Below are 27,114 nucleotides of genomic sequence, written 5' to 3'. Positions count from 1 at the left end.
CTGCAGGAGACACACTCCAATGGACACTGGAGGAACTGCAGGAGACACACTCTAGTGGACACTGAAGAACTGCAGGAGACACACTCTAGTGGACACTGGAGGAATTGCAGGAGACACACTCCAATGGACACTGGAGGAACTGCAGGAGACACACTCCAATGGACACTGGAGGAACTGCAGGAGACACACTCTAGTGGAGTTTTTGTGCAGGTTTTGAGACTCCAGCATTGGCTTCACCTTGTAAACAGCAGGTTTACAAGCAGGTGTGTCACTGTGACGTACAGACGTTAACTCTCCTCTCAGCTGGTTTGATGAGCTCAGTCTGAAGGTGTTCATCCTGAGGTACAGTCAAATCCTGAGAATCTAAAGCTGAACAATCACAGCAGGGTTTCTGTGTGTGTGTTTGTGTGTACTTTATTGGCAGGTCCATTATGCAGTGTGTGTCCTGTATTGGTCGTGCAGAGACGGTCACAGAGGCTTTTAGAAACGTGTTAGTGTGTGTAGAGAGATCGGGCCCTGGGCTAACAGACCCCCTTAATCAATAGAAGACAGAAAGATGACCTTTGGACGCAGCGGGGCCCCGTGGACGAGGCCTCTGAGATAATAACAGATCATTTAGAAGTGTATTAGCTGTCACCAATATTACAGGAGCAGAGCAGGTCAGCACTCAGGAGGAACCAGAGGGAGGGGAGTCATTAGGAAGAAGCGTGTGTGTGTGTGTGTGTGTGTGTGTGTGTGTGTGTGTGTGTGTGTGTGTGTGTGTGTGTGAGAGAGAGGGGGCACAGCAGGAGGTCCACACAGAGCAGAGTATTGAAAGGTAAAGAACAGCAAGACACGACAAAAATGTTAAGTGTACGAACGCACAAATAACAATGCGGCACTCACACACTCACACACACACACACACACACACACACACACACACACACACACACACACACACACACACACACACACACACACACACACACACACACACAGCAGCCAGCACAGAGAAGGACACACAGTTTAAGGCATGTCAAATATATATTTTTATGAAATATAAGTTTATATGATGAAGACTTTCTTCTAGGGGTGTAACGATTCCTCTACTACATCGATGTATCGATTTATATTCCTATGATCTGACTACATCGATCTGTGATCGGCTAGTCTGCCTTCCAGACGACATATATGGATCTAACATCGTTTTAAAAGGTAATAAATTGATTGTATCCATACTAGGAAATAACACATTGGATTTAGGCACGGCAGACTTTATATGGATGTTTGTTTTAAAGACATTAAACGTTATTAAATTCAGGCTGCCTGTCTGTGACGTCATCGCCACGCGCCAGCAGACATCAAAACATAGCATGGCGGATGGCGGAGGAGAAGCTGGTGAGCAAGAAATGATCAAGCCACCATTGTGGTCCAGTGTGTGGAAACACTTTGGCTTTTGCAAAGACGGAGATGTTCTAAATAAGTCGCTCGCTGTTTGTAGGATATATAAAGGTCAAGTAAAGTTACCACGGCAACACCACAAATCTATCCAACCACCTACTAAGGCGCCATGGGATTTCACACAATGCCGACCGTCCAGGCACCTCTTTCAGCGTTCATCAAGGTAACATCAGCTCTGCAGAAGCCTCAGGCCTCTCCAGCATGTTTAGTCAGAGACTAGGACAAAACTCGGCTCGGGTGAAAAACATCACAACAACAAGAATCCAGGACTGTCCAGTATCAGGGTGTTTATCTCACAGTCACACTGGATGAATTTTTTGGTTAAATAGTTACTGAATGGATTTCAAGTCACTGAATCGTTTCAGATCGGATCGTTCTAAATGAACCAATATCGTCCTTTAATCGTATCGCCAACCATGAATCATGATACGAATCAAATCCTTGTTAAAAGAATCGTAACACCAATACTCTCTCCAGTTAGCTATGATTTAAAACAAACAACATCATCTGAGATACTAACAACAGACCAGAGACCAGAGACCAGAGACCAGAGACCAGAGACCAGAGACAGGGGCGTTAGATTATTATCAGGGATGGAATGATAGAAGTCCTGATAATGATATGGATACCTGATAACCAGGTGGGTTCACATGACCATGTTTTCTGTTCTGAGTTCACTATTTCCTGTGTCTTAGCTGACGTGAGGAGTGATCTATTCAGGTCTGATGTTGACATGCTCGAGGCACCGATCACAGCCTTAGTGGGACACCGTTGCAGTTGCAAAACAATACAGTAGACGGAGCTCGAGCGTCTGTTGTATAGAGGTGACCATTCTGACGGACAGATCATCGTTCGTTTTAAAGCTGCGTGTTGATTGGACGAGTTCACAAGAATCCGTGAATGCTGGGAGCAAGTAAGAAGATTACACCGGTCACATGATGTAAACGTCTTGACCCCGCCTACTAGGGATGGGTACCGAATTCGGTACTTTTATAGGTACCGACCGAATTCCGTCGGTACTACTGAGTACCGACTCACATAAAATCAAACGGTACCATGTTTCGGTACCTGAACGCATCCCTGTGACTGTGAGGGAGTGGAAGAGGAGGTGATTTTCCATACTTTCACCCTGTAATAAAGTCAGACTGACCGGGTGGACGTCTCTGCTCTCTGCTCTCTGCATCTGCGCGGGAGCGCGCCAAACGGAGCCTGCAGCTGACGGGCGCGCGCACTCACCGTGAGGCAGAACTCCATGAGGATTAAGTTTATTTCATACAGTCTATGGTTGAGACTGACCCTCTCGCTCTGACTACCTAACCCTGTTTATAACCGTTCCTGTGTGCGTGAATGCCCAACAAGTAAGTTGTGTGTCCTGTTATTATAAAGAGACAGAGAACTGACTTCTTCCCGTCCGCAGACATTCATATGTGTTCATTGATAAACTCCAGAAAGAGCAATTAGACGCCACGAGCACGTGTCAGCTAATATATCTAATCACCTATATAATCCTGTTTCTGTTCATTTCATGTTAAATGAAATAAATATGTTAAATTAAACAAATTTGAGACTTTTTTTTTTTATTTAATATTTATTACTACATAAACACACAAAAGTACCGAAAATTGGTACCGTTGAGTACCGGTACCGATTCCCAGGTACCGGGTATCGGTACCGTATCGGTTCAAATGTGAAAGGTACCCATCCCTACCGCCTACTCACGCTCTGTGAAGTCAATTGACTTTTGCCTGCTGAGGTCACACATCAGCTCAGCCTGGAGGTTTCAGGAGTTCAGAGCCTAACAGCATGTGAGCGTCAGATATCACATGGACGGACGCTTGCTGTCCACACCACATCTGACCAACGTGTACACTCCTGTTCCATCATGAAGACAAACCACACTGCTGTCAGCTGTGAGTGGGACAGCAGCCTTCTGTGTTTCCACCTTAAAAACAGAAGACCAGAACTGCTTCGGTACTAATGGCCGTCACTCCTTGATAGCCAGCCTATGCCGGGGTCTTAAAAAAATTGGTGGCGTACGTCGCATGAGTTCTAGGTAAGTTTTGTATAAGTTAAGAACACGCTGAAGCACACTGGTATACGTAGTGGTACGGTGAGTAAGTATGCAGCATATGGATCATACGTCCGGCATACGCCTGCCATAAGTTGTAGGTGCATTCTGCGATGGTTGACACACGTTCACACACATACAGCTGTGTGTCTGTGTGTGTGTGTGAGTGAGTGTGAGAAGCCTTGGAGCCCTCACTCAGTGTCAAACAGCAGAGCCTCTGAAACAGAAGCTGAAGCCAGCATGTCGGAGTCTGCTGGTGTTCCAACGATAAAGCTGCTGTTGTTGAATTCAATGAAGTTCAAAATGTGACGTTTTAGAAAGCACTGCACTCAATAAGTGTAACTTGTTGTAAAGAGCAGAGGCTGTGTTCCTGCTGGTTTTACTCCTCTGACACTCTCCACGGCTCATCATGTTCTTACAAAGAGAGACTGCAGAGTTTTTAATAACACACACCTTTTTGAATCACCAATGAAGAGCCTCTCATTTCAACACGTATACATTGTAATTAACAAGCAGCAGCCTTTCTATACACTTCGTCTGTGTTATTACACTGCCACACGCTTTAAACAAGTGCACTATAGTTGGACAGAAGTTATGAATATGATATGTATACGCCCAAAACTGGAAAAAAAATGTCAGTGTTTCAGAGGCATTTTGATACGTCGGGAAAAATTTTGGCTAAATCTTCACGCACACACACACACACACACACACACACACACACACACACACACACACACACACACACACACACACACACACACACACACAGTTTAGACCACAACACTTCATTATGGATATAATGAATGCACCTCCATTTCCGCTGTGGCAAACAATCTAACAAGCTCTAAATTCAGCACTTCCTTTAGGACGCTCTCGGCGCCTCTGTACTCTTTCTTAACCCTGGCACAGTTGGAAGAGGTGAACTTTGGCACTGTTGTTCATGCACGAGTGCGCCAAGACAACTAATGATGCAACGTTCCGGTCACAGCCTTGAATAATTAAAAATGAATAAAAAAGAAAAACCCTGATGGTCTGAATACAACTCAGGTTCTTTTCCCTTGAATACATTGAGCATCTGCTTTTTGTACTTTCACCTAACGCCAGACGTCACATCAAAGTCAAGTTAGCTCAACAAAAGCAGAAGAGAGGAAACATTGCCAACTTAACTTCTGCCAGAGAAAGAAAGAATGATGGTAAACCAGAGACTTCATCAACAACAAGCTGATCAGGATGAAGTCAGTTCACCAAACACACACACACACACACTCACAGATTATTCATCTTAATGACAAACAGGCTCAGGTGAACATCATGTCACCCTGCCCTCTCACACAGGTGTACTGCAGGTGATGAGATTAAAATGTTCTCTCTGATGAATCATTGACTCTTTAATGTTCAGAATGTCTGAGAGCGCCTGCTGACTCTGATCAGACACACACTCCTCTGAGCTCTGACACACTCCTGCAGGACAGACAGGTGTCCCTGAACCATCAGGTGTGAACCAGTGAGCTCTGATATCAAATGTGATTCAGGTAAGTCAGAGGACGCTTCATGCAGTCTGTTCAGACCAAGCGGCAACCTCAGGCCGCAAGAACTGAAGCCAATGTGGAAGTGTTCAAAACTGCAGTTCATTGAAGATCCGCTTGAGGCTGGCTCCAGAAGTACAGGAAACCACATACACACCAATTCAAAGAGCTGCTCTTTACAGCAGATATAAACATATTTACAGCCTGGTTCAAAAAACAAGTGTAGTCTGGATAGCTCATTTCTCGATCGGCACACACTGTATGGGGGTGAATTTTATCTAATGAGGCAATTTTGAAGATATTGAGATTACAAGTTTTCCATTAGGAGGCACAGCTGACTTGATTGACAGGAGGGAACACTGTAGCAGTGGCGGCTGGCCAATAGGGGCGCTAGGGCGCCGCCCCACCACCCACCACAAGACATTAAAAAAATAAAAATAAAAAATAAATAAAATAATAAAATAATATTCTGAGCTGTATGTATATATATTTTAAAATGAGCAAGATTAATATTGTATAGTTAAATAATTATTAGCAAAGCTGTTTCGTTCATCTGTGTTGTCTGATTGGTGACGTATGTTCCCCATGGGGTTTTCCCCATAGACTGGTTTTCTCCGGTTTTCCCCCGGGGCGCAGAAATCTTTGGCCATAGACTCTCGTTAAAAGTTGTACATGCGCAGTAGCTCCTCTTCAATACAAGAGATAGGGCCGTGTCGGGGCGCACCTTCCCTGCGCCCAGAGCTGAATGCAGCTTGATTTACAAACCACCACCCTCCTGTCATGGGGCTGACGTCACAGCCGTCTGTCATCAAGCGCGGCTGATTGACAGCTCGAGCCGTGGGAGTAGGAGACGATCGGACAGAGACGCAAAATGAAGGGAGAGAAAGTAAATAACTCAGTGAAGTCACTCAAAACATCACCTTTAGAGAGGAGAACGTACCAGGAGAAGCTCCACGTGAAAGAGCGTGGACCTGATCAGCCCAACATCAACATTAATCATCAGTCCAAAGACAGAGGGAGACAACACACCCGGTCTGTTTCCAAGACCTGGTTTAGCAACAAGGCTAACTACATGCAGTGATGCTAATGCGTTAGTCCCTGCCTCCTTTTCCAAACATCAGGATCTGACCCAGCATGGATAAAGACAGGTATTACTGATTTAAAGCACTTTTCAGAAAAGTTAAACTGGCAGGAATAGTAATGCTATTATTTGACAGATTATTTGTTAACAAGCATTATACACAGTGTAACAGTGCCCTCTGCTGGCGAGCATGTAATATCATTACTACACACACATTAATTGGTGATGCATGAATAATATCTACACCTCTTTAAATAAGTACTGAGACAATGATTAGCTTACACAGCTTATACACATGGTAAACAGAAATCTTATTAATCAATGATCTAATGTAGCTATTTAGCCTACTGCACCAGTGGCAGCATGAATACTACAGTCACGAGACACCATCACCATGGTCACTTATCTATTACAGGTGATGCAGCAAGACGGTCGAATGAATCTCACTGAATCTGCGAGGTGCTTCTCAACACTGAAGAGAATCAAGACCTTCCTCAGGAACACAATGTCACAGGATCGTCTCAATGCATTGGCCGTACTCTCTATGGAGAAGAAACTTGTCAAAAGCATCCTTGACTTTAACCATAGAGTCATTGAGAAATTTGTTTCTCTCAAGGAAAGAAGAGCAAAATTTATGTACAAAAGTTAGAACAGTACATGACATTACAATGTTGCTTTTGCTGTTTTCGTGTATGTAAATACACTGGTGTGATACCCCAGACATTTACCAAAAAGCAAGCAAACGTGTACTATTTTGGAGTTATAGCCCCCCCTGGACAAAACTCCACCAGCCGCCACTGCACTGTAGCTGTTGGATAGGAGGCTCAAAGCCCGCCTCTTTATGTCAGACTCGCTCGACAGCAGTTATGTTGAGTTCAACATAACGAAGAGTTAACATGGGGTAAAAACACTCTTTGAAATCACCTTTTATGGAAATGCTGCAATTTATCACAATTTTTGACTGCCCTTAGAGTTATTTGTTTGTTTGTTTGTTTGTTTGTTTATTTGTTTGTTTGATACTCCTTCAGCTGATTTACAGTCGTCCTGGTTGGAGAGTCCAGCATCACTGTTTTCGTGGACGCTGAATGAAGTGATGAAGTAGTGTGTGTGTGTCTCCTCCTCCTCTCTGGAGTCTGTGGCGTTAGATGTCTGATTGTTTTAACACACATCTAACCCTGACCCCGAGGAGACATCCATCCATCCATCCATCCTGAGCTCTTTAATGTCTCCACAGGCCGGGTTCACCAGCCGCCACGTTTACCTGATAACACCTGTTCAAGTGACGAGAGACTGACATGCTCAGTGAGAGTAGTCTGAATCCAACCAGGGAGAGATCAGATCAGCTGTTAGCAGACACACACACACGCACACGCACACACACACACACACACGCACGCACGCACGCACGCACACACACACACACACACACACACACACAGACTCAGAGAGGAGTGTTGGAGCTGCAGAGATAGATATCCTCAGACCGGCTGCATTAACCCAGTCACATGTTTAATAAGTGATCCTGCTGGTAATTCATTATAAGTCTGAGTGAGTGTGTGTGTGTTTGTGTGTGTGTGTTTGGATTTGTGTGTGTGTGTGTGTGTGTGTGTGTGTGTTTGGGTTTGTGTGTGTCTGTGTGTTTGTGTGTGTCTGTGTGAGGTCAAAGTGTCCTTAGCATTTCATATAGGCTAATATTTTATCCAACATCGCACTTACACACACACTTACACACACACTTACACACACACACACACACACACACACACACACACACACACACACACACACACACACACACAGTGCAGACCAAACACCCCTCCTTCAACTGCAGCGTGTGGTCTGCAGTGGGTAACACGTGGAGGTGTGATGGTGAAGTAAGAGGTAGAAACAGAGGGTCAGTCAGCTGGTGGCTGTGTGTGTTCGTGTGTGTGTGTGTGTGTGTGTGTGTGTGTGTGTGTGTGTGTGTGTGTGTGTGTGTGTGTGTGTGTGTAAGTGACAGAAAGAGAGAGACAGTGAGATCCCTATGTTCCCACATTTGTAGGACATTTTCAAAATTAGGTCTAGAGTTCCTACATTTGCCTTCAATTAAAGCCCTATCCTCCCACAAGATGTTTTTGGAGGCACTTTATAGTAAATGAATGAATGAGTAATTTTATTTATTTTGATCAGCAGAAGCAGAGGAGTTTTCAAATAGGCATCCTCCTTCCTTAACGTTTCCTCCATTAGCCTATGACACCTCAAGAGGGCTGGAAAGTGACTCCAAGTATCCCAGCAGCACCCCCCTTCTATGCCAACCCTGCTTTCCAGAGGTGTTGATGCACTGCAAACTACGGTTTGCGTCCAGTTGCTGCGCTTCACTCAACTGATCTGACTGGAAGCTAGTCGATGCAAGGCCTGAACAGACTCTGGTTCGATAAACCTTAACCTCATCTCACATCATCTGATACAGAAAATACCAGAGTGTTAGCAGGGTTAGCGGCTAGCAGCATGTCTGAGGTTATCAGCGCATTATTTTGGAGGTGCTGCAGACTCAGCGTGACAGCAGGAGGTGTCAAACAGTCAACACCACTAACTGTGAGGAAAGATGTGTCTCTCTCTCTCTCTCTCTCTCTCTCTCTCTCTCTCTCTCTCTCTCTCTCTCTGTCCGTGTGTGTGTGGTCTTTTTAAGTCTCTCTATGAACACATGAGTCAGTCTGTATTCTGTATATCCTGACACCAGTGTTGGTGGTTTCTCTTCAGAAACCCCCAGCTGTTTTGATCTCCCTGTGCATTTTATTTTTCACTTTTTTAAATAAAGAACTAAAAACTGTATGTAGGTCAAACTTTTCATCTATCACTCTAACAAATTGCTGTAAATTTACAAGGAAATTTCAACAATAAGATCCTGTTATGTTTAAATACAGGACAAGCCTGTATAATTACGGTTTATAACATTATTTTACTGTATTATTGCTTCAAGGAAAGAAAACAGCAATTTCTTGTAATTTTTGCATTGCATTTTGGGAAAAAGAATGTGAGACCACATGCTTGGAAGGAGAGCGGAGTAAGAAGACAAATTTCCACCCAACTCCATCCTAACATCAAACAGGTGAGTGCCTTACTGCTTTGCTTGTTAGAATTGGCAAAAACCATCACTTACTAAGTTTGAAGTCATTTGTAAGATTAGCATTAGCTAGAGTTTGACTTGACACAAAAACAGCAGTCACACAGAGTGAGTAAATTTTGCCAGCTAACATTAGCTTGATCTTAACAGTTGCTGAATGGGAAATCTCCACAAAGCATTTTCTTGTAATTTAAATGTTGGTAGGGGTTGTTATATGGGTCTGCAATGCATTGAAACATATAAATTAAAAGTGGCAACCTCCAAAAAGGCAGTTTTTACAGTATATATTGTGCGTGTTGTTCACAGCCTCATAAATAAAACCGAATTGGTCAGAGATTGGTCTGACAAGCAGAACAGGCCTCCTCTTTCTTTATTCAAAAAGGGAGACACTGATAATAGTATCAATAATACAATAAAGAGAATTATTTTTGCTTTTTTGCTACTTTTATTTTGTCCTTGTCATACTTTTTAACTTCTTTTCAAACTACCAATCATAAAATTATTTACAATTTGAACTGTCCTAGGAATCCGTCACAGCAGCTGATATGGAGAGAACCCTCCCACTTCCCACAACTCCTCGGCTGATACTCCATGGTACGTATGACATTTTCTTATTCTTTTTATGTTCAGGCGGGACATAGGGATCAACCCTGAGCGGGGCACAAAGGCTGTACGGGGCAAAGGGAAGGTCAAAAAGAGCTCTGGCAGACCTCTGGTCTCAAGTCTCCTAAAAAGACTAATGGACTTCGAGTGGGACTTCATGTAGTCAGTGATACACACACGCAGACACAGACATACACACACATACACACACACGCAGACGCAGACATACACACACATACACACACACGCAGACACACACACATGCAGACACACACAGCGATACCTAATACAGTGCATAGCTGTATGTATGTTCAATTTCAATAAAGACAGATATTGTTTGAAAAGACACTTTGAAGTTTGATTATTTGTCTTGACATTTTAAGTTGCAGTTTCAAAGGCTGTTTATTTATCACATTAAACATGTTGTTTATAACATGGCATGCAAGGGGTGATTTATCAAATCAATAGGTTTAGAAAAATAAATATATTGTCAATTTTGTTAGAAGGAAATTGATTAACAGCAAAGTGTAGTATTTTGCTACAATTAACATTAACAATCTGCAAATATACCTATAATATTAAAAGTGTAAATATACGTTAAGAAGCTGCTAAACTTTTCAACAGTATTTTCCTGTTAAGGTTTAAAATAACAGCTGTTTGCAGTATTTATAAAAACATTAGCAAACTGTAAATTTCAGCAACAGCAATATACCGTGAATTTTACAGTAACTTCCTGGCAACCCTACTGCCAGTTGTTTACCGTTTTTTAACAAGGGGAATTTGCCGTGTGTATCAGGCTCTGAGATAGTCTTGATTTAGCTCTCCTGATGAAGACAGACTTCAGTAGTTTCAGTGTTTCAGCGTGCCCAGTCTGTGTTGTATGCCAGTGCAGGAGGACACATCTACAGTATGTAGCTACATAGAACAACAAAAACCTGGTCTACAGTCTGACGTCAGTGCAGTGGCGGTTCTGGGGAGGGGCCGACAGGGGCCAGTGCCCCTGTAAAACTGAACCTGGACCCCCCTGTGGCCCCCCCTCCACACCAAACAAATATTAAACAATAAAAAAAGCTTCAGTATCGCGCAGATGTTACAGGCGGAACACATGCGTGTGGCACTTGGTTCCAGTCCCTTAGAGCACTAAGGGACTCATGTTGAGTGTAAACAGCCAAACAGCTGCTGTCAGTCTGCATGTTGATCTAGTACACAGTAGTATATATGTTTAGTATATAGGAATGCACTGATGTTTTGCCAGTGTGTTCTCAGCCGGTCCTCGCCCTTCTCAGTCTCTTTTGTCAGGGTTGAATGTGTCCCTCTGACAACACCCTTGGCCCCAGCCTGGCCCCCCCAGTAAAATTGGTCTAGAACTGCCACTGCGTCAGTGAGATCACAATGTCACAACATTCATACCTTTGCTTTTCACACGGTCACAGATGCACAGCAGCGCTCCTGCTCAATGAAATAACAGGCTCTCAGGGTCTGATTCACTAAAGGATTAATCTGCATTACCAGCAAATGAGCCAAAAATCACATCGTCTATTCACAAAGCGTGCTCAGATAGTTCACTGTTGGATCTCAGCAGATGTGGTTTTTTCCAACATGAGTCTGGTCCTGGTCATAGTGAAAGTTAAAAACACAAACAAACATGAAATGTACGTGCAGGAGGCGGGCAGAACGGCAGGACAGGATTTGATTGGTTTCATCATTTGGCTCCTGATGGCAGGGATTGGTTGGTGTTTTCCCAGGTTTACTCCGGCTGCAGATAGCAGCTTTTTTTTACCTCTTTTTTAAGAACACATTATGTATTGATTACCATCAGGACATAAAGATCATTTTAACCAGTGTAACAAAAAGTGGATCTAAATCTGACTACCAACCCCAGCTTTAAAGGTGACATATCACGCTTTTTTCATCAATATATATTGGTCTAAGAGGTCCCCAAAACATTTCTTTAAAGTTTATGCTCAAAAAAACACTTTGAAATCAGATTTTGGTCTGCCTGAAAAACCCTCTTCTTCAGTCCTCCTCAGAACAGAATTGATTTTAAAGTCCTTTTACTTGTTTTTAAAGCTCTTAACAGCCTTGCTCCTCCATACATCACTGATCTCCTGTCATTTTATGTTCCAGCCCGATCACTGAGGTCCTCGAATGCTTCCCTTTTAAATGTTCCTCGTGTGTCTCACACAGGTACCTGCCAGAGGGCTTTCTGTTTTTATGCCCCTAGGCTGTGGAACTCTTTGCCTCTGGACATGAGAACAGCGAGCTCTCTGGGTGTTTTTAAAAGTAAACTTAAGACTTACCTTTTTAATCTAGCTTTTAATGTGGAGTAATTTATTTTAGCCCTGGACTGCATTATCAGTATCATTATTATTATTTTTTTTATTATTATTTTATTATTTTATTATCATTTTTATTATTTTTATCATTATTATCTAAACCATTATTTTAACATGTATTTATTTATCTTATTTATTTATTGTGTTCACCTGATCTCGTTAACTCTACCATATTTTTAACTTTTATTTCCACTCTTACTTATTTTATTAATTTTACTGTGTTGATTTTCTTTTCTTTTTTAAGTATTTCTTCTTTTTTCATGCCTTCTATAATTCTACCATTGCTGTTGTTTTCTTACTGTCTGTTACTCTGTGAAGCACTTTGGGCTACATGTTTCTATGTATGAAAGGTGCTATATAAATAAAGTTGAGTTGAGTTGAGTTGAACAGTCTGTTTTCTCTCTGACCACGCCCCCTCAGGAAGTGGATGTGCCCTCAGCTCTCCAGCACGTTGATCTAATGTTTACATGTTGGCTGAATATACACGGCTGCTCAGAGATCACGTTACTTCAACCCTCTGAATCTGATCCAGAATCTGATCCTGACGGAGAGGCGCCTGCAGCAGGACCTTTCTGAACCATTGGTCACAGATTTAGTGTTTCTTGTTGTTTTATTTATCAGTATGTTGACGTGTGTCTTGGTACACAGCTAAGACATGTAGCTATGTGGCTATGCTAACTAGCGCTAGCACTTATCCATGATAAATAAAAATCATCCACTAGATCTTCAAATCTGCAGACGTGGGGAGTAAAACCGACCTCTGCCAGAAAGGCAGCAGGACCTTTCTGAAGGATTGGTCACAGATTTAGTGTTACTTGTTGTTTTATTTGTCAGTATGTCGACGTGTGTCTTGGTACACAGCTACAGCTACAGCTATGAACATGTAGCTATGTGGCTATGCTAACTAGCGCTAGCACTTATCCATGATAAATAAAAATCATCCACTAGATCTTCAAATCTGCAGACGTGGGGAGTAAAACCGACCTTTGTGTTTATTAAGACAGCCTACAACTAGCATGCCTCCCTCCTAAGCTCCTTGTTAGCACACATTTGTGCAGGTAATGAAAAACGGAGGAGGGGTTGAGTTGTATTTTATACAGTCTATGGGCTGAACAAGCTCCGAGCTCTGACTCCGTTACAGACCGGATATTGTTGTTACGTAACAAAAACACTGAAGTCTGAAACGGCTGGTTTCACACACATTTACAGAAAGGTGGAGAAATCAGAACAGGGGCAGAATGGATTTTTTTCATTCTCGGGGGGTTTGTAGACATGCCAGGGACACATATTTCAGGTAGAGAACCATTAAAAAGTCCATTTTGCATGATATGTCACATTTAATAATAGAACATAGAGTACGGCCTTGACCTGCTCTGTTTGGAAAGAGTCTGAGGAGAACATTTGTTGGGATTTGGCGCTTCATAAATAAAGATTGATTGATAGATAAGTTAGTCAGTTAGTTGTGAGACAGTGTAGTAAGTAGGTCAATCAATCAGTTATTTAGTTAGTTAATAAGTATGTTGGTTAATCAGTTGTTAGACAGTGTTAGTTGTGGTTAGTTTTCCAAACCTCTAATTAAAATAGCAGTACGTACTAGGGATGACCACAATTAATCGATTATCGATTAATTGATTGTTAAGAAATTACTCGAAACACACATTTTTGTTATCAATTTTCCGTCACGTGGAACAAACATCATGTGGTCTCATATTACACTCATCTATCAGGGAGGTGTTTTAAGTTTAAAGCATGTTTGGATGTGAATCAGCTGTTAAAGGTGTTGCGCACAGCGGAGACGCTCAGCTGGCGGCTGCGGCTGTGCGTCAGGTCTCCATGTGCGCTTTTTTAAAGAGGATCAATACAAAACTGCTGCCAACAACAACACGGACATAAAGGTTGACAGCTTTAAACAGGATATTTCCTTTGGATACAAAGGCAACAGACAGGTGGGAAATTCAGGTACGCTACGTTTACAGATCAGCAACATCAGAGCCGTCTGAGCTTTTCTCCAGCGGGACTGATTATGACCCGGTTAAGCTCCCGGCTGACACCTGACCGAATACACATGTTTATTTTTCTCAATAAGAATGAGTAGACCAGGGGTGTCCAAACTTTTTTCAAAGAGGGCCATATTTGATGTTGTCAGAATACTTCAGGGCCAGTGGCTTAGGTGACTTAGGAATCATAACAGTTATATATGAAATCTCTATTTAATAACAATTATTTTCAATAATTTCTCAATAAATCAGTAACTAGGAAGTCCCCAGTTCTCCACAAGCCACATAAACATGAGCAAACTTTATCTTCTTCTGTAGAATGTTTTTCATTCGGGTCTGGCAATGTGGGAAAAAATATTGTCTTGTTATTTTTCTATGGCAGGATCACAATCTGGATTTCATCACACTTCTATTTCATGTTGTTTTTAAGACTTTTCAGACCAGCAGACAACATTTTAAGAACTAAATAATTCTTGTTCTACATTCTGAACTATTTTTTCTGCACCAAATTTAGCCTTTTCTGCACAATTTCCTAATTTTGATCTTGTCTTGTGTCTTCTGAACTTTTAGTGTTCATCAAGAACATTTTCACATCATGATAAAAACATGAATTTGAAAAAAACTGTCAATATCTTGTCTTTCCTCCTAATTATATTCCTGCAGAATATCCAGAGCTTTGCATTTATAAAAGTAGTCCATATGAAGCTTTTTGAGACGTTTCTGGATTGACTTTAGTTTTGTTTGTGCGCTTGAAAGAAACTGCAAATGTACAGGTGATTCAAAAGGTGATTAATTTCTTTGCTATAATAACACATTTTAAGATGGAAGCTTGGGGCCATAATTAAATGGACATTGGGCCGCAATTGGCCCCCGGGCCGTACTTTGGACACCCCTGGAGTAGACAGAAAACTGGACAGTAATTTTCTGTTAGTATTATGAGCCTTCACTTTATAAGACTATGTCCGCGGAGAATATTTTAATGAGCCTGATCGTTGATATTCTGTGTCAAACGTGTGCCCGTATTCAATCCCGTCAGTTACATGCATTTTGTTGCTGTAGAAAATATAATTTAGGGGGAAAACAATCTATTTGGCATTGTTTTTGACGTAAGAATAATAATGTTTTTTTAATCAATTAATTGATAATTGATCGTTAACATTTCCAAAAGTCGATCACGGAAAATACTTAAAGGTGACATATCACGCTTTTTTCATCAACATATATTGGTCTAAGAGGTCCCCAAAACATGTCTTTAAAGTTTATGCTCAAAAAAACACTTTGAAATCAGATTTTGGTCTGCCTGAAAAACCCTCTTCTTCAGTCCTCATCAGAACACTCTGTTTTCCCTCTGACCACGCCCCCTCCGGAAGTGGATGTGCCTCGGCTCTCCAGCACGTTGATCTAATGTTTACATGTTGGCTGAATATACACGGCTGCTCAGAGATCACGTTACTTCAACCTTCTGAATCTGATCCTGACGGAGAGGTGCCTGTAGCAGGACCTTTCTGAAGGATTGGTCACAGATTTAGTGTTTCTTGTTGTTTTATTTATCAGTATGTAGACGTGTGTCTTGGTACACAGCTACGAACATGTAGCTATGTGGCTATGCTAACTAGCGCTAGCACTTATCCATGATAAATAAAAATCATCCACTAGATCTTCAAACCTGCAGACGTGGGGAGTAAAACCGACCTCTGCCAGAAAGGCAGCGGGACCTTTCTGAAGGATTGGTCACAAATTCTGTGTTTCTTGTTGTTTTATTTGTCAGTATGTAGACGTGTGTCTTGGTACACAGCTACAGCTAGGACATGTAGCTACGTAGCTATGCTAACTAGCGCTAGCACTTATCCATGATAAATAAAAATCATCCACTAGATCTTCAAATCTGCAGACGTGGGGAGTAAAACCGACCTTTGTGTTTATTAAGACAGCTTAGGACTAGCATGCCTCCCTCCTAAGCTCCTTGTTAGCACACATTTGTGCAGGTAATGAAAAACGGAGGAGGGATTCAGTATTATTTTATACAGTCTATGGGCTGAACAAGCTCCGAGCTCTGACTCTGTGACAGACCGGATATTGTTGTTACGTAACAAAAACACTGAAGTCTGAAACGGCTCGTTTCACACACATTTACAGAAAGGTGGAGAAATCAGAACAGGGGCAGATTGGATTTTTTTCATTCTCGGGGGGTTTGTAGACATGCCAGGGAAACATATTTCAGGTAAAGAACCATTAAAAAGTCAATTTTGCATGATATGTCACCTTTAAAATCTACATCCCTAGTACGTACTGATTTGTCTAAATTCAGTATGTATGTGAACAAGAGCAAAATCTGCAGTATGCCAAAACTACTCGGGTGTCGTACTGATTCAGGAACATGTCTCAGTCTGCAGCGGACCTACAGGCAGTACTGCCTACTACATTCATAGGTAGTATGTAGCAGGTCATTTCGAAAACAGCCATTAACTCCGACAGTTGTAGACTGAAATTGTCTCCCGCACACCTTCACAATAAAAGCCTCTGCCTCATGTGCTCCATCACTAATCTGTTGTTTTAATCTGAAGGTGATCCTCAGTGACCAGATTACAGCTCTGACACCAGTTCACATGGAGCCACTCAAAGTAGGTCAGAGGTCAACAGAGACACACACACACACACACACACACACACACACACACACACACACACACACACACACACACACACACACACACACTCAGTTTCCTTGTGTTGAACTCGGACTAGAGAGCATCTTATTATGGGACCTCCTCCTCAGCCTCGCTGGGTGTCACTGACCTCTGAGTCTCACTCAGCGCTGTGGTAGAAATAAATCTGTTTCTATCTGAGAGACATCAGAGGATCAGTTTAAATAAGCTCCAGATTTAAACCAGATCATTCACAGAGTTTCCTGTCCGAGGGTAAACCAGCTCAGAGCTCAGGGTCAGACTCAGAGTTTGATGGATCACCTTTCTGAAACGGATCCCTGGACTCCTCTAGAGTCTATAGAGACTCTCTAAAGGTGTGCTGTGGTATCTGTGACGTTAGCAGCAGATCCTTTGAGTCCTGAAGTTGTGAGGTGGAGCCTCCATGGATCAGACTTGGTGGTCCAGCTCATCAGATGCTGGACTGGACTGAGATCTAGAGTAAACACCATGAACTGGTCGTGTTCCTCCTGACCTCCTTCTTCCATCGCTCTGTGGTCCAGGTCTCATGTGTTCATTGTAGGAGCTTTCAGGGGTCAGCATGGACACCCTGAACGGTCTGCAGCTCCACATACACAACAAACTGTGATCCCTGTGTGTTCTGACCATAGACTGTAAATAAAAATGGACAGCGTTGCTCTGCCTCTTCCCGTTGTACGGTTCTGAAGCCAAAAAATCCCTCTCCTGGGCGCCGCCATTGTGCAACAAGAGCCTGTGAAGCGAATGTAACAAGCTCCACCCTACGGCGTAGCGTCACAAGACGCTGTGTGTCCTTTGAAGTTTCCCTGTACGGCGGCTGTGAATCAAAGGAAACAGGAAGTAAAACCCCGTTTTTTAAACTCTAATAACTAACGAAGAAGAAACCTTTTCAGGAAAAAGAGGACTTGGACACAAAACAGACAAATACTAACTACATATCACCACAGCATACGGATGTGAGAAACATTCGTACCACGTGTATTTATTTTTTAAAGTTTGACTGCTCCCCCATTCATTTGAATGGGGGAGACAGAATTTTTGACCTATACTGCAGCCAGCCACCAGGGGGCAGACACACTGCTGAAAGCTTCACCACCAGGGGAACATCCGGTTCCCTTGGTTCTGACTCCTTTCTATCAGAACCAGCACTGTATAAATAATGGACGTAGTATACGTGACGTCACCCATCTGTTCCTAAAACGCTGTGTTGAAGCCAATCGTCGGCGGGAGCCATATTGGAAATGTGGAACTCAACCAAGTGGCAACCTCCGGTCTAAAAATATGAGTCAATGCAGAAGTGGTAAAAGCTGCAGTTCATGGAGGATCGGCTTGAGGCTGGCTCTGGAAGTACCAGAAGTCACATACACATGAATGGGGAAAAGCTGATCTTTACAGCAGAAATAAACATGTTTACAGTCTGGTACAAAAGATGAGTGTAGTCTGGATAGCTCATGTCTTGATGTCCTCTCACTGTGAGGGGGGTGAATTTTTTTCTAACGCGGCAATTTCGAAGATATTGAGATTACTAGTCTTCCAATGAGAGGCACAGCTGCCTGTGGGAACACTGCAGCTGTTGGCTAGGAGGCTCAAAGCCCGCCTCTTTACGTCACACTGGCTCAACAGAAGCAATATGGCTGCTGCTGCCGCCGATTGGCTTCAAAACAGCGTTCTGAAACAGATGGGTGACGTCACGGATACTACGTCCATATTTTTTACAGTCTATGAACTCAACCTAACTTCTGTCAAGCTAATTCGAGGTAAAGAGGCGGGGCTTCAGACTCCTCTCTAAAAGCTACAGTGTTCCCGCCTGTCAATCAAGTCAGGCATGCCCTTATTTGGGCAGAACTTGTAAGTTTAATATCTTCAAAAATACTGACTGTGTGCTGATAGAGAAATTAGCTATTTAGAATAGGGATGTAAACAATTAATTGAGTATGGATCGCTGCCAACAATGACACGGACACAAAGCTGATAACTTTAAACAGGACATTTCCCCCCCTTTAGATACAAAGCCAACAGACTGGTGGGAGTTCCTTGTACGCTACGCTTTCTGCAGCTGGACTGATTCTGACCCGGTTGCACTCCCAGCTGACACCTGACTGAATACACATGTTTATTTTCCTCAATAAGAACGAGTACACAGAAAACTGGACACTGTAAGTCTGAAGTATGTCTCTGTTAGTTTGGTGATGAAGAATGCCTTTTCCAGCATGATGGAGCACCTTGCCATAAAGCAAAAGTCATAACAAAATGGCTCGGGGAACAAAACATTAAGATTTTGGGCCCTTGGCCAGGAAACTCCCCAGATCTTAATCCCATTGAGAACTTGTGGTCAATCCTCAAGAGGCGGGTGGACAATCAAAAACCCACAAATTCTGACAAACTCCAAGCATTGATTATGCAAGAATGGACTGCCATCAGTCAGGATCTGGTCCAGAAGTTGATTGACAGCATGCCAGGGAGAATTGCAGAGGTCTTGAAAAAGAAGGGTCAACACTGCAAATATTGACTTATTGCATGAATTCTGTGTAATTCTCAATAAAAGCTTTTGATACTTATGAAATGCTTCTAATTGTATTTCAATATACCATAGAAACATCTGACAAAAACACCTAAAAACCCTGAAGCAGCAGACTTTGTGAAAATGTAATATTTGTGTCATTCTCAAAACTTTTGGCCATGACTGTAGACCAGGACCACCACACAGGAGCTGCAGAGACGCTCTGACTCAGTCGTTTAACCATCACAGTTTGGTTCTCGTCAAAGTCACTTTCATTCTCGTTCATTTTCTGCTTCAACACATCAACATGTTCACCTGCTGCCTGACTGATCCCTGAGCTACACTCAGAACAAGTTTGAACATAATGTATAATGTTTGATCATAAACCTGCTTCATCATAACAGAAACATTAGCATGTTTGGATATGCTTAAACTTGTTCACAGTAAACCAGCAGCTGATTGGATGACATCCTCTCTGATCAACCAGTCAGACACCAGGACGCTCTGAAACACACCTGTCAGTCAGACTCTGATGGTCTGTAGCCATACTTAACACTGAGCACACACACACACACACACACACACACACACACACACACACACACACACACACATACAGACTGCTCCTCTCCCTGGAGGAGTCTTCTGTCACGTGACCTCCTTCCTCACAGGGGTCTCTGCTGGCTTTCCTCAGTCCAGGTCAGAATTGATTTTTGTACCTGCGTGTGTGTACGTTTGTGTACGTGTGTGTGTGTGTGTGTGTGTGTGGTGTGTGTGTGTGTGTGTGTGTGTGTGTGTGTGTGTGTGTGTGTGTGTGTGTGTGTGTGTGTGTGTGTGTGTCAGCAGATAGATACAGTCCCATTAAGACCATAAACCAGGATTCATTTCAGACTTTTTTCACAAGGATCAGGTCGTACATCAGTGACCCCCTTATTTCCCCCTGGCCCCCCCACTCAGCTGCTCATAAATTAAACACACACACCCTCATACTCTCACACACGCACACGTGACACACACACACACACACACACACACACACACACACACACACACACACACACACACACACACACACACACACACACACACACACACACTCAGGTGTGTATTGATGTCTTAAGTCTGTCACACTCTGTCATATTGGAGACATGCTGTGATGGTGTGTATGTGAAGGAACCCTCAGGTATTTCCTCTGTTCCAGGTAGTCTAAAGACGTTTCTGAGGGATGCATCCGGCTGAAAGTCTCCAGATAACAGGGTCGCTGTTTAAACCAAAACACCGGCCGATCTCTGCCACGGCTTTTTGAGTTCAAAAGGATTTTAAAGCCGTGTTGAAACGTCTTTGCTACTCGCGCTTATCTCCTCTCACGTGTTGATTCAGTGAATCCATCTGTGATGAAATATAGCACCATCTAAAACAGACCAGCTGAGTCTCTTCATGCTAACAGGCTAACTGCTGTGTTGCTCATAATGATACCTGCCTGTCTGTCTGCTTTAGTTCCAGGGAAAGTAGTTCTGGGGGCTAAAAGACCCCGGAACTCTTGGTTGAATTGCACCTTAATAGGTGGTAGTGGTATCAGGTCTGAGTGTGGGAGAGATAATGCCATGTGATCTCAATTGGAACACATGAGTGTCCAGACACGTATTTAGACATGATAGTTTCTAAGATGATCACAGTTAGCCGTGATGAGTCTTCATATCAAGAAATAACAGGCCAACATGAACAACATGGAGCAATGTGAGGACCAAGCAGAACCAAGTACAGTGGGCCAAAAAAGTATTTAGTCAGCCACTGATTTTGCAAGTTCTCCCACTTAGAAAGATGAGAGAGGTCTGTAATTTTCATCAGAGGTACACTTCAACTATGAGAGACAAAATGAGAAAAGGATTTTTAAAGAATTTATTTGTAAATGATGGTGGAAAATAAGTATTTGGTCAACCACAAACAAGCAAGATTTCTGTCTCTCACAGACCTGTAACTTCTTCTTTAAGAAGCTCTTCTGTCCTCCACTCGTTACCTGTATTAATGGAACCTGTTTGAACTGGTTATCTGTATAAAAGACACCTGTCCACAGCCTCAAACACTCAGACTCCAAACTCAACCATGGCCAAGACCAAAGAGCTGTCCAAGGACACCAGGAAGAACATTGTGGACCTGCACCAGGCTGGGAAGAGTGAATCTACAATAGGCAAGCAGGTTGGTGTGAATAAATCAACTGTGGGAGCAATTGTAAGAAAATGGAAGACATACAAGACCATTGATAATCTCCCTCGATCTGGGGCCCCAGATCTCATCCTGTGGGGTCAAAATGATCATGAGAACGGTGAGCAAAAATCCCAGAACTACACGGAGGGACCTGATGAATGACCTGCAGAGAGCTGGGACCAAAGTAACAAAGGCTACCATCAGTAACACACTACGCCGAGAGGGACTCAAATCCTGCAGCGCCAGGCGTGTCCCCCTGCTTAAGCCAGTACATGTCCAGGCCCGTCTGAAGTTTACCAGAGAGCATATGGATGATCCAGAAGAGGATTGGGAGAATATCATGTGGTCAGATGAAACCAAAATAGAACTTTTTGGGTAAAAACTCAACTCGTCGTGTTTGGAGGAAGAAGAATGCTGAGTTGCATCCCGAGAACACCATACCTACTGTGAAGCATGGGGGTGGAAACCTCATGCTTTGGGGCTGTTTTTCTGCAAAGGGGACAGGACGACTGATCCGTGTTAAGGGAAGAATGAACGGGGCCATGTATCGTGAGATTTTAAGCCAAAACCTCCTTCCATCAGTGAGAGCATTGAAGATGGAACGTGGCTGGGTCTTCCAGCATGACAATGATCCCAAACACACCGCTCGGGCAACGAAGGAGTGGCTCCGTAAAAAGCATTTCAAGGTCCTGGAGTGGCCTAGCCAGTCTCCAGACCTCAACCCCATAGAAAATTTGTGGAGGGAGTTGAAAGTCTGTGTTGCCCAGCGACAGCCCCAAAACATCACTGCTCTAGAGGAGATCTGCATGGAGGAATGGGCCAAAATACCAGCTACAGTGTGTGCAAACCTGGTGAAGACTTACAGGAAACCTTTGACCTCTGTCATTGCCAACAAAGGTTATGTTACAAAGTATTGAGTTGAACTTTTGTTATTGACCAAATACTTATTTTCCACCATCATTTACAAATAAATTCTTTAAAAATCCTACAATGTGATTTCCTGGATTTTTTTTCTCATTTTGTCTCTCATAGTTGAAGTGTACCTCTGATGAAAATTACAGACCTCTCTCATCTTTCTAAGTGGGAGAACTTGCAAAATCAGTGGCTGACTAAATACTGTTTTGCCCCACTGTACCTGACACAGATGAGTGATAAATACGGTCTAACAAAGACTGACAGCTGTTACAAGCTCCGTCCCTCATTGGTCCAGCAGTTCCATGATGTCATATAACTCATTATGTGTGTTTGTGATGTCTCTGATCTTTGGTCAGCTGTTTTTCACACTGCCAACTTCTCCATCTTATTATTTACAGTCTATGTTCTCCACATGCTGCTGTTTTAGGCAGGAAAGGGGGTGGAGCTTCAGATACACACACAGGAGAAACACTCCGCCTGTGTGTGTGAGTGTGTGAAGGCCTGATCCGGGTATAGCGTCGGCTGTGCAGGGGGGTGTTATGAAAACAGAGCGAGCAGATTATCAGAAGGGTGTCACACCTGATCTGTCAGATCCAGATTACCCTTAATCCCAGACCAGCAGAGACCCAGAGGAGCTGAGCACACGGCTGCTCTTCTGCAACATCTGAGACAGTGTGAGACCCCCTTTCCCCGGACTGTGTGTGTGTGTGTGTGTGTGTTTGTGTGTGTGTGTGTGTGTGAGTAGATCTGGATCTGTTTTAGTCAGATTCAGTCTCCATTTTTTAAAAAACAATATAAAAGCCCAAATAATTATAAAATGACTCAACATAAAACAGATATGATTTAGAAGTAGAGACTAATGAAAACAAATTAAAATAAAATGTATATAAATAATCAACAAAGGGAATTAATATGGTATAAGTGAATAAAAGATAAAACATTAAAAGTTAAGAAAAATAAAAAGGTAAAGATAAAAGTCTAAGATAAATAAAAGCATTATAATAGCACTAAAAATAGCAGTTACATTATAATAAAAGAGGATTTAAAAATCAATAAATATTAGAATATTCAAATAAATATAATGTGACATTAAAATGATAAATTATATGAAATTATTTTTAAAAAACTATATAAAAGCCAGAAAAATAGGTGAAACTATTATTTACTTTTAAAGGTCTCAATGTTCCCGGCTCCTCTCAGATAACACAACCCCGAAGAACAAAGACAGAGTGACACTCTCAAACTCACAATGAAACCAAACAAACAAACAGACGGCAGCTTTCAGCAGGTACATGGAGCTCTGAAACCAGCCCGTGGTCATGAAGTCACTGACATGGAGAGAGTTTTCTCACTCTCACAGGACTGAACAGCACTGACGGCTCAGAGCTTACAGAGAACCTGAAAGGGATCCTACAGGGCGGGGACAGCGCCCTGCGTCTGCAGGACAATCTTCATCACGGTTTACTCTCTCCCATCCTAACACACGCTCACCAATCATCCTGTAAACAAGACACGACGGGTCTGACTTCACAGCTCACACCTGGACGTGAGGTTACAACCAGGCCAACACTCGGCTGGTGCACTCAGGCCCAGGACAAGGACCACCATATAGACCAGGACCACCATAAACACCAGGACCGCCATAAAGACCAGGACCAGAACTGGTTAATCCACACCAAAAAAACACAGCAAGAGACACACAGAGAAAGTCACTGTCTCACACTCTACAGCCTCTACTGACTCCATGACTCGGCCCCTTCACACTCACACACACACACACACGCACACGCACACACACACACACACACACACACACACACACACACAGAAAGAAGGAGATTCCTGTTTGTGGCAGAGAGCCAGGCTGGATAACCTCCAGCTCCCTGAAAACCTGGACAGCTGCCAAAATTATGCAATTGTGTGTGTGTGTGTGTGTGTGTGTGTGTGTGTGTGTGTGTGTGTTATTTGTTACACACTTACACTGTATGAAACATCTCAATCTTATTAAACATGATGTTTAGAGATAGAGCCCTTTTGGAGGCAGATCAACGTCTGATGGATCACACCTGACTTTGTTCTGGAGTTATTAATATATTTATTTTAACTCAAACATTCAGCTTGTTTTTCTTCTGTTTTAAGGTCCAGAAGTCCCTTGCGGTCATATTTCACTGACACAAATATTTTTCAGTCTACATTCCTTTTCATAAATGTTCATCCACTGATTCAGCAATCTGTTTCTGATTTTTCATCATTATTATTATTATTAGTATTATTATTATTATTATTATTATTTTGTATTTTATCTATGAAAAACATGATCATTGTATATTATTATTGTATATATGATATATTGTCTATCACGGGCTGACCTGCTCTTTAAACATCAATCTGTTAAACATTTGGACATCGTTCACGATCACGCTCACACACTGAGTCTCATGGAGCTCTCTCTGTTACATTTAATGTCATATTTCAATGTTTGATTTCATCACAGCCTGTTAAAGATTTATTAAGAGGTATTGTTAATAATTACCTTTCATAAAGAGTGAGTGTTTATTCAGACTGCTTCAGTCTTACACACACAAACACACTACACTGACTCTCTGACCCAGTATAATACCAATAATATTAATATTAATAATAATAATAATAATAATAATAATAATTATAATTTTTATTATTATTATAAAAATAATAATAATAACAATAATAATATTGATGAAAATAATCTTGAGCGATTATTTCAGAAATAGAGTGTTTATAATGGTGCAGAAATAACGTTTTACACACGCACACGCACACAAACACACACACACAAACACACACACACACACACACACACACACGCCTCCTCCTCTGTTAAGAATCATGAGACTCTGTGTCTTCAGTTCGTAAATGATCAGGCATTAATAAAGGATTTGATTTAATCTGAACTTTATTCTGATGCTGTCGTCCTAATTATTAATTTATAAATATATCAGTGTGATAATTATTGATTCATTAACAGGAAGCAGCGGCTCTGACTGGAAACATGAAGGTTTATATGAGGGATATGTTTTCAGACAGATAATGAAGATATGATCATGATAACCATAAATGAGCATAATTTAACGATTAGAGATTATTTACAACAGTGAAATAATCCAGATTAAGTTCTTATGTTGGTCATTAAAAATATCCTGATTTCACTGACTCTTTAACCCATCACCAGAGAGCTGCTTTATCAATGCTGTCATTTTAAATACCACCTCCAATTAAACTTTACTGTGAAACTAAACTTTATTCAGTTGAACTACAACTACAACTATAACTAAAACTAAAACTAAAACAGCCAAACCATAACTTAAACTATAACTATCATTTTAATTAAAACTAAAACTAAAACTATAAATATAAGAACCTTAACATGAACTGTAATTAAAGCTTTAAGTGACAGTAATAACATCTGTCCGTATCCCTCTGCCTGCACAGAGCTGCAGCTGTGGTCTGATATCAAACTGACTTAAATTGAGTAAAGACAGAAGCTGCAGAACTCACATGTTTCTGTTATTCTCAGATTTCCAGCAGACAGATATCTTGCAGGACTTTTGGGGGTCTGTAGGGGTCTGTGGGGGTGTCGGGTCCTACCTGTTTGAACTGCTCCTCGTAGGTCCACTCGTGTTGCTGGTTCTGGTTGTGGGGGTTCGGAGACTCCGCACGGCGGGTCTGGGAGAAAGCGGGTGGGACTCGGGTGAGGAGGTGCAGCGGGGTCCCTGTCAGAGAGGACTGTCGCGGCGTGAAGTGGTTCAGATCCACGTCCTCATCCTCCTCCTCATCCAGGATCTCCTGCTCGTCCGGCTCCTCTCCCTCATCCTCCTCTTCCCGGTCCGGTCTGGAGCCGCTCCGGTCCCCCACGGCTCTGCGGACCTCCATGAGAGGCAGTGACAGTCCAGGAGCCGAGGCGGACCCTCCCCCGGTCAGAGCGCCTCTCATGGCCGCCTGGTAGTGCCTAAAGGCGCGCGCCTGCTGCTGGATTTGAGACTCCACCATGGACCGGAGCTCCTTCTCCGCCTCCGCCTGCCGGAGCTTCTCCTCCAGGGCGAGCCGGGCCGCCTGCTGCCGCTGCAGGTTCTCCATCACCGCCTCCAGCTTCATGCCCCCGGCCGACTGCTGGCTCTGCAGGTTCTCCATCACCGCCTCCAGCTTCATGCCCCCGGCCGCCTGCTGGCTCTGAGAGCCGGGGAACGAGCCGTGAGAGACGGCGGGGGGAGCCGGGAGAGGGAGGCTGCTGGAGGAGGAGAAGGAGGCTGACTGTGGAGGAAGAGAAGGAGAAGTGATCATCACACAGACACACACCGTGACTCTAACACACACACAGAACTTATGATAAACCTGACATTAACACTCCTGACTTTAACTCACCTGACACTAACACACTTGACACTCACACACTCTCAGGCTGAAGTTAGAGTAAACTCTGACGGTTCATCTGAGCAAATCTAATCCAGAATAAATCGGATATAACTTTAATCCAGTAAATAAAGAAACAGTTAATCTGATCCAGTAAACAAAGTGAGTCCGAACTGTAATCCCGCAGACAGACCAGAGATAATCCCAATTCAAATAAAGTCTCACCAGCGCAGATTTCGCAGAGACGCTTGTGTGATCCACCAT

General features: G+C 42.7%; 1 protein-coding gene across 1 annotated transcript in view; it reads right to left on the bottom strand.

Moving 5' to 3' along the window:
* Positions 1 to 27,114, bottom strand: part of arid3c (AT rich interactive domain 3C (BRIGHT-like)) — a 58,747-nt gene extending 31,633 nt beyond the window's left edge. Inside the window, exons 1-3 of the mRNA XM_034692579.1 lie at positions 27,076 to 27,114; positions 26,687 to 26,751; positions 26,089 to 26,614 (exon numbers count right to left, since the gene is read on the bottom strand). Of these exons, the coding sequence (XP_034548470.1) occupies positions 26,089 to 26,614; positions 26,687 to 26,751; positions 27,076 to 27,114 (630 nt within the window). The remainder of the gene's footprint in view (positions 1 to 26,088; positions 26,615 to 26,686; positions 26,752 to 27,075) is intronic.

Source organism: Notolabrus celidotus, chromosome 9, assembly GCF_009762535.1.
Source record: "Notolabrus celidotus isolate fNotCel1 chromosome 9, fNotCel1.pri, whole genome shotgun sequence".
NCBI lineage: Eukaryota > Metazoa > Chordata > Actinopteri > Labriformes > Labridae > Notolabrus > Notolabrus celidotus.
The sequence above is the reverse complement of the archived record's forward strand: the minus strand, read 5'-3'. Positions and strand labels throughout refer to the sequence as shown.